This window comes from Pristis pectinata, chromosome 20 (genome assembly GCF_009764475.1).
Source record: "Pristis pectinata isolate sPriPec2 chromosome 20, sPriPec2.1.pri, whole genome shotgun sequence".
NCBI classification, from domain to species: Eukaryota; Metazoa; Chordata; class Chondrichthyes; order Rhinopristiformes; family Pristidae; genus Pristis; species Pristis pectinata.
Genome location: NC_067424.1, coordinates 3,189,903 through 3,204,934, shown reverse-complemented (window position 1 = coordinate 3,204,934; position 15,032 = coordinate 3,189,903). Strand labels below are relative to the sequence as shown.

At 45.7% G+C, this 15,032-nt stretch overlaps 2 protein-coding genes across 3 annotated transcripts in view; one reads left to right on the top strand and one right to left on the bottom strand.

Moving 5' to 3' along the window:
* Positions 1-15,028, bottom strand: part of LOC127580987 (protein pitchfork-like) — a 36,623-nt gene extending 21,595 nt beyond the window's left edge. For both annotated transcript variants that reach the window (XM_052035021.1, XM_052035023.1), the window contains exon 1: positions 14,880-15,028. In XM_052035021.1, the coding sequence (XP_051890981.1) occupies positions 14,880-14,922 (43 nt within the window). In that variant the 5' untranslated portion in view covers positions 14,923-15,028. The remainder of the gene's footprint in view (positions 1-14,879) is intronic.
* Positions 1-15,032, top strand: part of LOC127580985 (chitotriosidase-1-like) — a 36,789-nt gene that overhangs the window by 1,845 nt on the left and 19,912 nt on the right. The window contains exons 2-4 of the mRNA XM_052035019.1: positions 5,475-5,504; positions 5,593-5,797; positions 14,336-14,386. Coding sequence (XP_051890979.1) covers positions 5,475-5,504; positions 5,593-5,797; positions 14,336-14,386 — 286 coding nt within the window. The remainder of the gene's footprint in view (positions 1-5,474; positions 5,505-5,592; positions 5,798-14,335; positions 14,387-15,032) is intronic.

The following is a 15,032-nucleotide window of genomic DNA, read 5'->3' as shown; positions in this document are numbered from 1 at the left end:
GGTGCAGGAGATTCAGGGAAATTCTAGGTGCCCTGTGAAGTTGTCATGGAGCCCACCAGAGGCCATTGGTTAAACATCACAGGCAGCAGCACTGTGACGAAGCCTTTCAGCATTCACCCAGGCCCCACAAGCTCCACTGTTGTACACACCAGCTATTCAGTCCAAGATGCTGGAGGAACTCAGCCGGTCATGCAGCATCTGTAGACAGCCTTCACAGACCCTGCTCGACCCACTGAGTTCCTCCAGCAGATTGTTTGTTGCTCCATATTCCAGCATCTGCAGCTTCTGGTGTCTCTGTTCAATCCAAGGGAACTGCCCACCATCAAACACTCTTTTCTTCCCAGGCAGTCCCTCTGGATAACCTGATTCCACCCCAGTTCTCCAGATTCTGAGGTAGCTGACAAGCCAAGGTGGGGCCCATAGACTCTGCTACAGGTAGGCAGAAGGTGCCTGATGGGGCGGGTGGGGTTAGTTTGGGATGTGCTGAGACCTTCTGCTATTCTTGACTCCATGTCCTGCCAGAGTAGGGGTCATCATTCTCAATGTCATCACAGATGGTCCTTCTCTGTTCTGACCCATGACAGGCCTGGGATCCCATGAAATGGTGACACTGTTACATTTTTTACCAAGAAGGCCTTGAAAACATCCTTGAGGAATTCTCTTTGTCCTCCTGGTAATCACAGAGCACAGAAACAGGCCCATCCCATGCACGCTGACCTTTTTGCCCGTCTACACTCATCTCATTTGCCTACATCAGGACCATATCCTTCTATGCCTTACCTATTTAAGTGTCTCTCTAAATGTCTTATAGTCTAAATGTCTCCCTAAGTGTCTCTCTAAATGTCTCATAGTTATTGTATCTGACTCTACCACCATCTCCTGCAGAGAGTTCCAGATATCAACCACTCTGTGTATATAAAAAAAAACTTGCCCCTCAGATCCCCTTCAAAATTCTCACCTTGAACTTTTGTTCTTGATACCCCTATGATGGGGAAAAGATTTTGACTATCAAGCCTATCTATACCTCACATAAACTTAAACACCTGTGTCAGGTCACCCCCTCCCCCAACCAACCTCCTTCGCTCCAGGGAACTCAATCCCAGTCTCTCCCCATAACTAAAGCCCTCCAATCCAGGCAACGTCCTGGTGAATCTCCTCTACACTCTCCCCAGTGCAACCTTGTCAAATGCCTTACTAAAGTCCATATAGATGATGTCTACTACCATACCTTCATCAACCTTCTTGGTTACCTCCTCAAAAAAACTCAATCAAATTAGTGAGGACAGGACTTCCCCACACACACAGCCATGCTGACTATCCCCGATCAGCCGTTGTCCTTCCAAATGTACATAAATCTTCTCCCTTAGAATTTTCTCCAATAACTTCCCGACCACTGATGTAAGGCTCACGGGCCTGTAGTTACCTGGCTAATCCCTGCTGCTGCCTTAAATCAAGCAACAACATTAGCAATCCTCCGGTCTTCTGGTACCTCCCCTGTGGCTAACGAAGATGCAAAACCTTGTGCAGGACCCAGCCATCTGCTCCCTTGTTTTCCGTAGTATTCTGGGATAGATCACATCTGGCCCTGGGGATTTATGCACCCTTTTTTTACAATATTTTTATTAATTCTACAAAGAAAATATGTAGTACATGCATCAAAAAGAGGATGAAAATACTACTGAATACATTGTGTTAAATCATACTTGAGATCACAGTACTCTAAGTGAATAATCACATGATTGTTAGTTAATAAAGAAAAAATTGAAATAATTTTATTATTTAAAAAAATCTAAGCCCACTACCCATAACCAGAGCTGTTTAGTAAAAAAAAAACAAGGAAAGACCCTTGAGACATAACAATATCAGCCAATATCTGTACTTTAGTCACCAAATCAAAGGTTTTTAAAATAATTTTAAATATGTGTTCCAGGAAATCGAACACCTCCACCTTCTTAATACTGACATACTCCTGACTATCAACCTATTCCTACTTGAACTCACTGTCCCCCATGTTCTTTTCCTTGGTGAAATCAGATGAGAAGTATTCCTTTAGTATCTCACCCACCTCCCCAGGTTTCACACATTGATTACCCCTTTAGTTCCCAAGGAGACCCACTCTTTCCTTGGCTACCCTCTTGCTCCTGATATACTTACAGAATGATTTAACATTCTTTTGCCCTCCTAATTTCTTTCCTGAGTACTCTCCTACACCCGGTTCATTCCTCAAGGGACTTGCTTGATTGTGGTTGCCTATACCTATCATCTGCTTCTTTCTCTTCCCTGTACAAACCTTCAATAATGTTTGTCATCCAAGGTTCCCTGATCTTGCCATCTTTTCCTTTGCTGAACATGCTGTCCCTAAACTCTTGCTAACTCTTTCAAACCACTCCCATGTCAGATCCTCACAAGCATCTGCTCCCAATCTACTTTCACCAGATCTTCTTTTGCAGTATCAAAATTAGCCTGTTTCCAATTTCAGACCTTAACTTGAGGACCTACCTTATTCCTTTCCGTAACTACCATGAAACTTATAGAATTGTGGCTACTGTTTCCAAAGTGTTCCCCAACGGACAGTTCCAATACCTGCTCAGTTTCATTTCCTGAGGTAAGTTCAAGTACAGCCCCTTCTCTGATGGGACTATCAACATATTGTCTCAAAAAACTATCTTGGATATGCTTAGCAAATACTGTCCCATCTAAGCCCCCTACACTAAGGTAATCTCAGTCGATATTTAGAAAGTTAAAATCTCCCACTATTCTAACCCAATTACACCTCTCTATGATTTGCTTGCGTATCTGTTCCTCTAATTCCCACTAATTGTTGGGAGACCTGTAGTATAACCCCATAGTGATCACCCTTCTCTTATTCCTAAGTTCTACCTAAATGGCCATACTCATGTTCCCTCCAGGATATTCTCTTCACATCCTGTTGTGATGTTCTCCCTAATCAGCAGTACAACTCCCCAGCACTAAGCTGGCAGTCCTGCCCTTCAGTAACCACATTTCCACAGTAACAATATCAGAATTCCAAGTACTGATCCATGCTCTAAGCTCATCTGACTTGTCCATGAAGCTCCTTGCATCAAGGTAAAGGCAGCTGAGTCCACCAGCTCCCTCACCTGCCTCTATCTGCTCTGTCCAATGGAATGCTTAATTTATCCTCTACATCCAGGTCAATCTCCCCAACTGCCACACCGCTACTGAGTTTCCCACCCTTCCCCTCATCCCACCGCTTGTTGTGATAGATCTCAGAGCAAGAGCGTCTGTCTCAGGAACTGGGTATCAGGCAAGTGAACAACATGGTCCAGTCATCCATCGGAACTGGTTAACTATGGGTGCCGAGGACCTTGACCTCGGAAAGCATGCTGATGTAGGTCCACATCCTGCCAGGGGAATTGTTGAGCTTTTACAAGATGTTGGTGAGGCCACACTTGAGGTACTGTGTACACTTTTGGTTACCCTGTTGTAGGAAAGACGTCATTAAGCTGGAAAAAGTGCAGAGGAGATGTATGAGAACGTTGCCAGGACTCGAGGGCCTGAGTTATAGGAAAAGGTTGGACAGGCTGGGACTTTATTCCTTAAAGTGTAGGAGAATGAGGGTCAACCTTATAGAGGGGTATAAAATCATGAGGGGCATAGATAGGGTGAATGCACACAGTTTTTTTTCCTAGGGAAAGGGAATAAAAGGGTATAGGTTTAAGGTAAGAGGGGAGAGATTTAAAAGGAACCAGAGGGGCAACTTCTTTATGCAGAAGGTGGTCAGTATACAGAACGAGCTGCCAGAGGAAGTGGTTGAGGCAGGTACAATAACAGCATTTAAAGACAGTTGGACAGGTACGTGGATAGGAAAGGTTTAGAGGAATGTGGGCCAAACTGGGGCAAATGAACTAGCTTAGATGGGCATCTTGGCTGGCATGGACCAGTTGGGTTGAAGGGCCTGTTTCCATGCTGTATGACTCTGACTCGATAGTGCCAGTTTAAGGAATACCCCTTTTCGAATACTACAAGATGCTTTTTGTAACTCATAGAGTCACAGAGCAATACAGCACGGATACAGGCCCTTCGGCCCAACCAGTCCATGCCGACCACAGTGCCCACACAGCTAGTCCCAATTTCCTGCATTCGGCCCATATCCCTCCAAGCCCCGTCCCTCCATGTACCTATCCAAGTGCTTCTTAAATGACACTGTTGTACCTGCCTCACCCACTTCCTCTGGCAGCTCGTTCCATACACTCACCACCCTCTGCATGAAAAGGTTGCCCCTTAGATCCCAATTAAGTCTTTCCCCTCTCACCCTAAACCTATGCCCCCTCCAGTTTTTTGGACTCCCCTACCCTGGGGAAAAGACTGTTACCATCCACCTTATCTATGCCTCTCATAATTTTAAACAGTCCTATAAGGTCGCCCCTCATTCTCCTACGTTCCAAGGAACAAAGACCCAGCCTGGCCAACCTCTCCCTATAACTCAGGCCCTCTAGTCCTGGCAACATCCTCGTAAATCTTCTCTGCACTCTTTCCAGTTTAACCACATGCCCTGGCTGATGGAGGCCAGCGTGCCAAATGCCTTTTTCACCACCCTGTCTAACGCCGCTTTCAACGAGCTATGTACTTGTACCCCTCGGTCCCTCTGTTCCATTACACTCCTTAGAGCCCTACCATTCACAGTACAAGTCCTACGCTGGTCTGACTTTCCAAATTGCATCACCTCACACTTACCTGTATTGAAGTCCATTTGCTGCTGCTCGGCACCCTTCCCGAACTGATCGAGATCCCCCTGTAATCTACGATAACCTTCTTCACTATCAACAACGCCTCCTAATTCCGTGTCATCCACAAACTTACGGATCAAGCCTTGTGCATTCGCATCCAAATCATTTCTATAAATAACGAATAACAAGGGTCCCAACACCAACTCCTGCGACACAACACTAGTCACCGGCCTCCATCCCGAGAAACAACCTTCAACCACCATCCTCTGCTTCCTACCTCCAAGCCAACTTTGAATCCACCTAACTAGCTCTCCCTGGATTCCATGGGACCAACCTTCCAGACCAGCCTCCCATGAGGGACCTTGTCAAAGGCCTTGGTAAAGTCCAAATAGACAACATCCACTGCCCTAGCCTCATCTACCTTTTTGTTTACCTCTTCAAAAAAACTCTAATAGGTTCGTTAAGCAAACTTTCCACGCACAAAGCCATGCTGACACCTCCAAATCAGACTCTGTCGATCAAAATGCTCATGGATCCTGTCTCTCAGAATCCCCTCCAATAATTTTCCCACTACTGACGTCAGGCTGACCGGCCTGTTGTTCCCTGGTTTGCCCTTGCTACCTTTGTTAAACAACAGGACAACATTAGACACCTTCCAGTCTTCAGGAACTTTACCAGAATTCAAAATATATTAATGTTTTCTATGCCAGAGAATGGTTCAAATCCTTGAATAAACCTAACTATTGTTTTCTTTATTTCTGGCAGGATTTATCGTGTTGTCCCATCTACAGCTGGGTAAGTTGTGCCATTAGTTCAGGAATATCAGGATTATGGGCAGACCGGAGAGCAGCTTTGTTAACACGTGTTCTGTTCCTGAGTTCAGGCACTGCTTTCAAGCTAATCTGTTACTTCACGAACTGGGCCCAACATCGACCAGCTATTGGCAAGTTTGTGCCGGAGAACATACCCCCCTGCCTGTGCACCCACCTGGTCTTTGCTTTTGCTGTCATTGATAACAACTACAAGGTCTCCATCAAGGAACAGAACGATGAAGCACTCTACGCGTCATTCAACGGTCTCAAGAAAAAGTGAGTCGTCAGGTATTTCTTGGCTGTTTTTGGGGGGGGTCTACTTCTCCCCACCCCTGGGGTCTGGCCCTTCATATCCAGCAGCTGAAATTTGCCCACTGCACACCCTGCCTGCTCTTCCAGTTTCTCTTTACTTGCCCTCGCACTGATACTGACCAGAGACAATATATTTTAGGCACAGTCTCCTAACACACCCCCTGAATGATCACTCAATCCATGTGATTCTGTGCAGAGAGCATTCTGTTCAACAGTCTCCGCGTTTGATCCTCTTCCCCCAAGATGTCCATGTGCATATCTTTTCCAACAATTGGTCATTGATTTATTATTGTCACATGCACTGAGATACAGTGAAAAGCTTTTGTCTACATGCCCTCCGGACAGATCATTCCAGACAGAAGTACATCGAGGAAAAAGGGGAAAAAAAAAAGAATCAGATTTATTATCACTGTTTTATATGACGTGAAGTGTGTTGTTCTGCGGCAGCAGTACAGTGCAAAGACATAAAATTACCATAAATTACAAGAATAAATAAATAGAGCAAAACAAAAAGGAATAACGAGGTAGTGTTCATGGGTTCAAGGACGGTTCAGAAATCTGATGGCGGAGGGGAAGAAGCTGTTCCTGAATCGTTGAGTGTGGGTGTTCAGGCTCCTGTACCTCCTCCCCAATGGTAGTAACGAGAAGAGGGCATGTCCCGGGTGGTGAGGATGGATGCCGCTGCCTTGAGGCACTGCCTCTTGAACAAGTATTACAGTTACAGCGTACGGTGCAGGTGGACAAATAATGTGCCAGGACCCTGATGAGTGGTCATGTTTTTGAGCGCTTTTGAGTCATCAAGCTTTTGAGTGGTACATGTTCTCAAGCTTTTGTATCTTCTGCCTGATGCAAGGACTAGGTGAGAGGGGTCTTTGATTATGCTGGTGGCTTTTCTGTGGCAGTGGGAAATGCAGACAGTCAAATGGAGGGGAGGCTGGTAAAAGATAGGTACTAATCCAATTATATCCCCCTTCCTAACTGAGAACAATAAGGCTCAATCCGATATTCCAAACACCATCCCTCCCAGGGCCAGGCACTCACACAGCCCAGGGACCCTTACAGAATGGTTAAAAAAAAATCCATAGATTCCTCTGCGTTCTTTGTAGATTGATATTAAAATTTCTCTCCTCAAAGTCTGAGTTACCTCCTCCAGCCCCACAACCTGCCGGGATCTCTGTTACTCTCTGATTTTTGACCTCTTGCTCAGCCCTAAATTTAATCCTCTAATGTTGATGGCCATGTCTTCAGTTCCCAAAACCCACCTGTTAGAACCTCTCCCCAAACCTGTCCCTTACACTTCTCTCTCCTCCTTTAAGGCACTTTATTAAGTTGAAGTCCTTGATCAAGTCTCCATATTGTGTTGGTTGGATCAAACTTTACTTGATAAGTTCTCTAATGAAACACCTTTGAGTGTTTGAATATTATGAAGAGAGTGGATGGGCTGGGTTTTCCATGAAGGGGAGGAGGCTGGGGGTGGGGGGGGGGGGAGGTGGGAACTGAGGGTGATGTACAAAAGTATGAGGGGTATAAATAAAGAAGACAGTAGGAATATTTTCCCCATGATGGAGGTGTCTAAAAGTGGAGGGCATGGTTTTAGGATAAGGGGTAAAAGGTTTAGAGGGGATTGGAGGAGGAATTCTTTCACCCTGAGTGTGGGTGGAATCGGAACTCACTGAGGGGGTGGTGGAGCCAGAGACTCTCACAACATCTAAGAAGCATCTGTCCAAGCACTTGAATCACTGAGGCATGGGCAGCTATGGTTCGAGTGCTGGTAAATGGCATAAGTATAGATAGATACTTGATGGTTGGCATGGAGATGGTGGGCCAAAGGGCCTGTTTCTGTGCTGTATAATCTACGACTCAATGCTTGAATGTAGATGCCAGGAAATGAGTTAGGAGCAGGTGTTGCCATCTCGGCCACCTGAGTCTCTCTTGCCATCTAATAAGATCATGGCTCCACATCCCCACCTATCTCCATAACTTTACACCTTGAAGCCCTATGTAAAGAATAACGTTGTGTGGAGCTCCCGCTTGTTACAATCACATTAAGGTGCTGGAGACATCATCAGATCTTTAATCGTTAAGGGCTTTCTTCATTCATGGTTCGTTCCCCTTCCAGCCAATTTTTGTGCTGAGTTAGGCAAGATCGAGTGGGAATATTTGCAAACCGCCCAGTGGAATGGGAAAGTTGGAGGTAAAGTCAGAGAAGGTCACTGAAATCAACATTACGTGGCTTTAAAAGAGCCCTTTCTATAGGAAGAATCAATGTTAATAAAGGAAGGAAAGCAAAATTAAAGCTCCCACAGACAGCAATGTGATGATCACCAATTAAACTGTTTTAGACTTTGCCTAAAGGCAGAACATTGAGGAGAACCCCTCAAATTTACCATGGGATATTCTACCTCCACCTGAGGGAGCAGATGGGGCATCTATTTATTGGTAAATATGAGATCCAGTCCCTCTGACAGTGTGGCCTCAGTACTACACCAGCATGTCAGTTATTTAAGGCTCCAGGGTTGAATTTGGACCTTGCATCTGAGAGGCAAGATTGTCGCCACTGCACCAAGTTAGAAAAATATTGCAACCAACTGATGAAACAGGTTCTTGGTCTTGTCAGAATAAATGATTAGAAGATTTTTGTTTAAACATTTATCAAAAACCAGGAACTGAGTGTCTTAAGGATCTAAACAGAAGTTAATTTGTTGACATAAAACAACTAGAAACATTGTGTGACTTTCCTGAGCCAGAATGGTAGGAACATGACCTGTGTCCCATGATCTATTTGGTTAAATATTCTCAAAAGCAGAGTCTTGATATACAAAGCCATCTCTTAAAACCACAAGAGAGGATGTGTGCTGTGTGACATGCCAAGATTACTGCCAGTTCCTGTACCAAATTCCTAATAATCTCCCAATGGCTTTGAGGTCGCACAGATTGAGGATTAAACTCACTCGTTGACTACTGGGAAACTGTGATCAAACTAAGGTGGGGACTTAAAGGAGATGTATGAGAATGTTTCCAGGGCTGGAGAAGTTTAGCTGTATTCTTTTTCATGAAAGGCCACTGTTAATGTAAGAGGGGAGAGATTTAATAGGAACCTGAGGGGCAACTTCTTCACACAGAGGGTGGTCCGTATATGGAACGAGCTGCCAGAGGATGTGGTTGGGGCAGGTACAATAACACTTAAAAGCTACTTGGACAGGTACATGGATAGGAAAGGTTTAGAGGGAAGTGGGCCAAACGCGGGCAAATGGGACTAGATTAGATGGGCATCTTGGTCAGCATGGATGAGTTGGGCCGAAGGCCCTGTTTCCGTGCTGTATGATTCTGTGACTCTACTCATTACCCATCCATGGAGAAGGTGGGGCTGAGCCACTTCCTTGAACCACTACCGTCCTTCAGGTGAAGGTGCTCCCAGTGCGGTTGGGAGTTCCAGAGTTTAGACCCAGTGATGATGGAAGATCAGTGATATATTTCTAAGTCAGGATTCAAGCTGTTTAGCTCAAGGACAGCCTCTATCCCACTGTTATCGACTATTGAACGGTCTCCTAATACGATAAGGTGGACTCCTAACCTCTCAATCTACCTCATTGTGGTCTTTCACCTTATTGTCTGCCTGCACTGCACTTTCTCTGTAACTGTGACACTTTATTCTGCATTCTGTTATTGTTTTCCCTTGTACTACCTCAATGCACTGATGTGATGAAATGATCTGTGTGGATGGCATGTAAAACACAGTTTTTCACTGTGCCATGTGACAATAATAAACCAATTTACCAATTTTACCAGGATGGTGTACGACTTAAGGGGAACCTGCAAGTGGTGGTGTTCCCATGAACCATCTGCTCTTGCTTGTCCTCCTCAGTGGTAGAGGTCCTGAGTTGGGGAGGTGCTGTCACTGCAGCCTTGGTGTGTAACCACAAGCCCAGTTTGGAAACAGTGCACACTGCAGCCATGGTGTGCTGGTGGTGGAGGGAACGAAAGTATTGGATGGGCTGCCAGCCAAGCAGGCTGCTTGGTCCTGGACGGCGCTGAGCTTCTTGAGTTGTGGGAGCTGCACTCATCCAGGCAAGTGGAGGGTATTTTATCGCGCTCCTGATATGTGTTCTGTAGGAGGTGGAAAGACTTTGGGGGTTTTAGGGGTGATAGCCAACCTCTGAGCTGCTGTTGTAGCCACAGTTTTTGTGGGCTGGTCCAGCTGATTTTCTGGTCAATGGTGACCAATGGAGTATTAATGTTGGCAGGTCTTGGTAAAGAGGAATGTACTAGGTGAGGCTTGTTTTGTTGAGAATGGGGAAGGCTGGGGGAAGATTTAATCAAGGAGTATACAATTATGTGAGGGTGAATCTTTTCCTTTGGGAAGCGGTCAGTAAGCGGGAGGCATGATGTGTTAGATTGTAGGATTAGAGGTGACTTGAGGAAGATCTTTTTCACCCAAAGAGAGGTGGAGGGAGAAATCCTCACCACCTGTTAAACGCAGCTGGTGAACACCAAGCACTGGGGCAGAAACACACTTGGCTACATTTGGGTGGGTAAGAGGCACATTCTGGTGGTTTGATGGATCCCAACAGTAGGAAGGGGTGAGGCAGGGACAAGTGTTCCAGGGATAGTGGACCCATTGATGACATTTGTCATAACTCCCTGAATTCCAGGAGGGGACCAGAAGATTGGAAAACAGCCAGTGTGACTCCCCATTCAAAGAGAGAGGAAGACAGGAGATGGGGAACTATAGGCTAGTTAGTTTAACATCCATTATTGACAAGGTGCTAGAATCCACCATCAAAGAGGAAATAACTAATCACTTAGGAAACTTGAATATAATCAAAGCTCATCAACATCAATGTAAAGTAAATCATGCTTGACAAATGTGTTTGAATTCTTTGAGGATGTGACCGGGAGGGTTGATAGAGGGGAACCTGTAGATGTAGTGTATTTAGATTTCCAAGAAGCATTTGATAAGGTGCCACATAAGAGGCTGGTGCATAAATTAAGTGCCCAGTGTATTGGAAGAAGTGTGTTATAATGGATTGAAAACTGGCTGTCACATAGAAAACAAACAGTTGGAATAGAGAAACAAAGGATTGCAGATGCTGGAATCGAGATTAAAAATACAATGATGCTGCCAGGCAGCATCCGTGGAGGAAAGCAGGCGGTCAACATTTCGGGTCAGGACCCTTCTTTGGGACTGAAAATAGGAAAAGGGGAAGCCCGATATACAGGAGGGAAAAGCAGAGCAGTGATAGGTGGACAAAAGAGGGGAGGCGGGGTGGGCACAGGGTGGGGATAGGTAGATGCAGGTAAGAGACAGTGATGGGCAGGTGTGGGGGAGGAGGGGAGAGCAGACCCACCGGGGGATGGGTCAAAGGTGAGGAGAGAAGGGAAAAAATGGTAGAAGAGGCTAGGAAAGGGAAGCAGCATGGTTGGGGGGGGTGTGGCGAAGGGGGGTGGGGTGGGGAATACCTAAAGTGAGAGAGTTTAATGTTCGTGCCGTCAGGCTGCAAGGTTCCAAGACGGAAAATGAGGTGCTGTTCCTCCAGTTTGCGCTTGGACTTCTCCTGGCAGTGGAGGAGGCCGAGGACTGACATATCAGTGATAATGTGGGGGGAGAATAAATGGGTCCTTTTCAGGCTGGAGGGATGTAACTAGTGGAGTACCCCAGGGGTCGGTTCTTGGCCCTCAGCTATTCACTATTTATGTTAATGACCTGGAGGAGGAAATGCAATGTAAGGTTTCCGAGTTCACTGATATAAAAATGGGTGCAAGGGCAGGTTGTGATGTGGACACTGATTCTGCAACAGGTTATCAATAGACTGAGTGACTGGGTGAAAACCTGGCAAATGGAGCAAGTGTGAGGTCATGCACGTCAGTTAACGGGAATCAAAAGGTGGATTATTATCTAAATGGGGAGAGACTGAAAGTGAGTGAAGCTCAGAGGGAGCTCGGTGTTGTAGTGCATGAATCACAGAAAGTTAGCGGGTAGGTCCAACAAGTAGTTAAGAAGCAAACAACATGTTGGCCTTTATTGCAAAGGGGTTGGAGTTTACGAACAGGGAGGTTTTATTCCAGTTGTACAGGGTGTTGGTGAGGCCACACCTGCAGTACTGGGCACCAGTTTGGTCCCCTTCCCTAAAGAAGGATATGGTAGCATTTGGAGGTGGTCCAAAGGAGATTCCCCAGAGTAATTCCTGGGATGAGAGGGTTGTCCCATCAAGAGAGACTGGACAGTTTGTGTCTGTGTTCCTTGGAGTTTAGAAGAATGAGGGGTGACCTTACTCAAACATATAAAATCCTAAGGTGGCTTGACAGGTAGATGTTGAGATGTTTCACCAGTGGGAGAGTCATAGACAAGGGAGGTAGCTACAGAATAAGGGGTTGGTCATTTAAAACTGATGCACATGGAAATTTCTTCCCTTGGGGGGGTGTTGAATCTCTGGAATTCTCTGCCCCCGAGGGTGGTGGAGACTGGATCATTGGATATATTTAAGGTGGAGATAGATATTTGAAAGATCGAGGTCAACAGTCAACAGGTCAACAGTCTATCTGTATATAGGGCAGGCACAGTAGTGTAGCGGTTAGCGTAACGCTATTACAGCGCCAGCAACCCAGGTTCAATTCCAGCCGCTGTCTGTAAGGAGTTTGTACGTTCTCCCCGTGTCTGTCTGTGTGGGTTTCCTCCGGGTGCTCCAGTTTCCTCCCACATTCCAAAGACGTACGGGTTAGGAAGCTGTGGGCGTGCTATGTTGGCGCCGGGAGTGTGGCGACACTTGCGGGCTGCCCCCAGAACACACTACGCAAAAGATGCATTTCACTGTGTGCTTCGATGTACATGTGACTAATAAAGACATCTTATCTTTATATTATCTATCTCCCCTCTACACCCTCCGTCCTAATACATGGTGTTGACCCAAAGTGCCAACCACCCCTCTGCCTTCACAGATGCTGCCTGACCCACTGAGTTCCTCCAGCTGTTTGTTTTTTGCTGCAGATTCCAGCAACTGGCGTTCATTATACGTCCACTAATCTCTCGTTGAACTTAACCCTGAGATGAGCTTCGGTACAGATCTGAGCCCAGTACCAGGACGGTCTGTCTGAGGGCAGCCATCAGGCACCTTGTTTCAAGTGCATCGTTTGCTCCCTTAAGTCCTCCTCCATTCTGTTATCATCGGTGCAGAGTGTTGACACCCAGCCTGACAGCAGTCAGAGAGGACGAAAGAATGAGGGGAACTGGAGGTGTTACCATTTGCTCTTTGTTTCGTCCCAGAGAGCTGGGCCAGAGGGGTTGCCTTTCCATAATGTGTTCAGCCCCAACACCACAGGGAGGACAAGGTGATTCTTTCATTAGCAGCTCCACAAGTTGAATGGGGGTAAATTTAATATTGACCTCTGCCTCCTCCCTGCATCCATATCAACCCAGATACCCAATCCTCGCTGCCAGCTGCAGATCTGTACAAGGTCCTGGCAATTCAGAGTGTGAATCCATTTACTGTTTATGCTGCCATGCATCATTGTATGTTCCCTGCACTGCTTGCAAAATTAAAAATAAATATATGAGGAGCGTAGATGGGGCAGTTGGGAAGAAACGTTTCCCCATGGCAGAGGGATCTCAGATCAGAAGACCGGTTTAAGGAGGAGTGAGAGGGATCTGAGGAAGAACTTTTCACGCTGAGGGTGGTTGAGGTCTGAAACACACTGCCCGAAACAGACACCCTCACAATATCTGGACTAGCACGTCAGTCACCAAGGCATTGTAGGCTGTGGACCAAGTGCTGATAAATGGGATTAGCGTAGATGGGTATTTAATGGTCAGCATGGACGTGGTGGACTGAAGGGCCTGTCTCTGTACCATAGGAATCCAAGTGTCTGTGGCCACCAGCATTGTGGGCCTTCCTCAGTAGACCTCACTCCCTGAAGACTGATGCCTTTAAAAGCTCAAAGCTCAGCTTTGTCCAAACTCTACCACAGACACTGGGTTTCCATCACTCAGTCCCAGTGAAATGTTGCGGGAGGTTTCTCTGTGTTTAAAGGGATGGTTTAATCCAGGTTCTTGGTTCATTACTTTGATTTTCTTTCTATTTTCATCCAGTAACTATCACTGAACCATTTGAAATTATTAGAAGTACTACTATATTTACTACTACCACCACTATCTACTTACGTTACTGTTACATTTGAGGTAAAATACAAGGAGTGACAATTAGTTGGCGCAGGAATATTGTAGTAGAATGCTCAAATGCATGGATTCAGTTCGTGCATGGTGGCTTAACACCCTCTCAATAGTTAGCTGTGAGTCATAGACTTTCAGCCACTAGAGAGAGCTAATGGTTTACTGATGAAGGTCCTCACAGGGAGAGCTGAATGAAGCCCCCGCCATGGGACTACATCCCTGATACTTGTGAAACTCCTTGACCTCACTGGAGAATAAGTCTGCTTCCAGGGTTAAGGCATTTAGTTTATGTCAGTCATTTAAATGAGATATTACTCGTATTTTGTTTGTTCTACTAGGAATCCGAACTTGAAGACATTCTTGGCTATTGGAGGATTTAATCCACAAAGGTAATGTCTGGCACAGGTATAAACAGGTGGTGCACTGATCCTAAGTGTGAACATTTAAACAAGTCCACTGGGTTCAAGAGCAGCTACTTCCCTTCAACCATTCGGTTCTTGAACCAACCAGCACAAGCCTTATCAATCTTGGTATAAGCAACACTGGGACCACTTTGCACTGCAATGAATTTTGATTTTTGTTCTAATTGTACTCTTTCTTGTATAATTTAGGTTTAGAACATAGAACAGTACAGCACAGAACAGGCCCTTCGGCCCACAATGTTGTGCCGACATAGCTATTCCCTCCTACCTACAGAATGCCCACAGTCTCTGTAATGGCCACAACATCATAGTTCCATTTATGTTTAATTTAAACATTTACATTTAGCAACACTGTGACCACTTTGATCACTTTGCACTAAAATGGACTTTTTTTTTGATCCAATTACGTTCATTCTTATAAAAATTGTGTTTAATTTGGTTTTTCGTGACTGCTGCTTACCTGATGCTCTGTGCCTGTGATGCTGCTGCAATAAGATTTTCATTGCACCTGTGCACACATGGACTTGTGCATCTGACAATAGACTCGACTTTGACTTTGATTTCTCAGTGGGCCCAGAAATGAGAACGGGCAGGCTGCAGCTCGTGCAGGTCT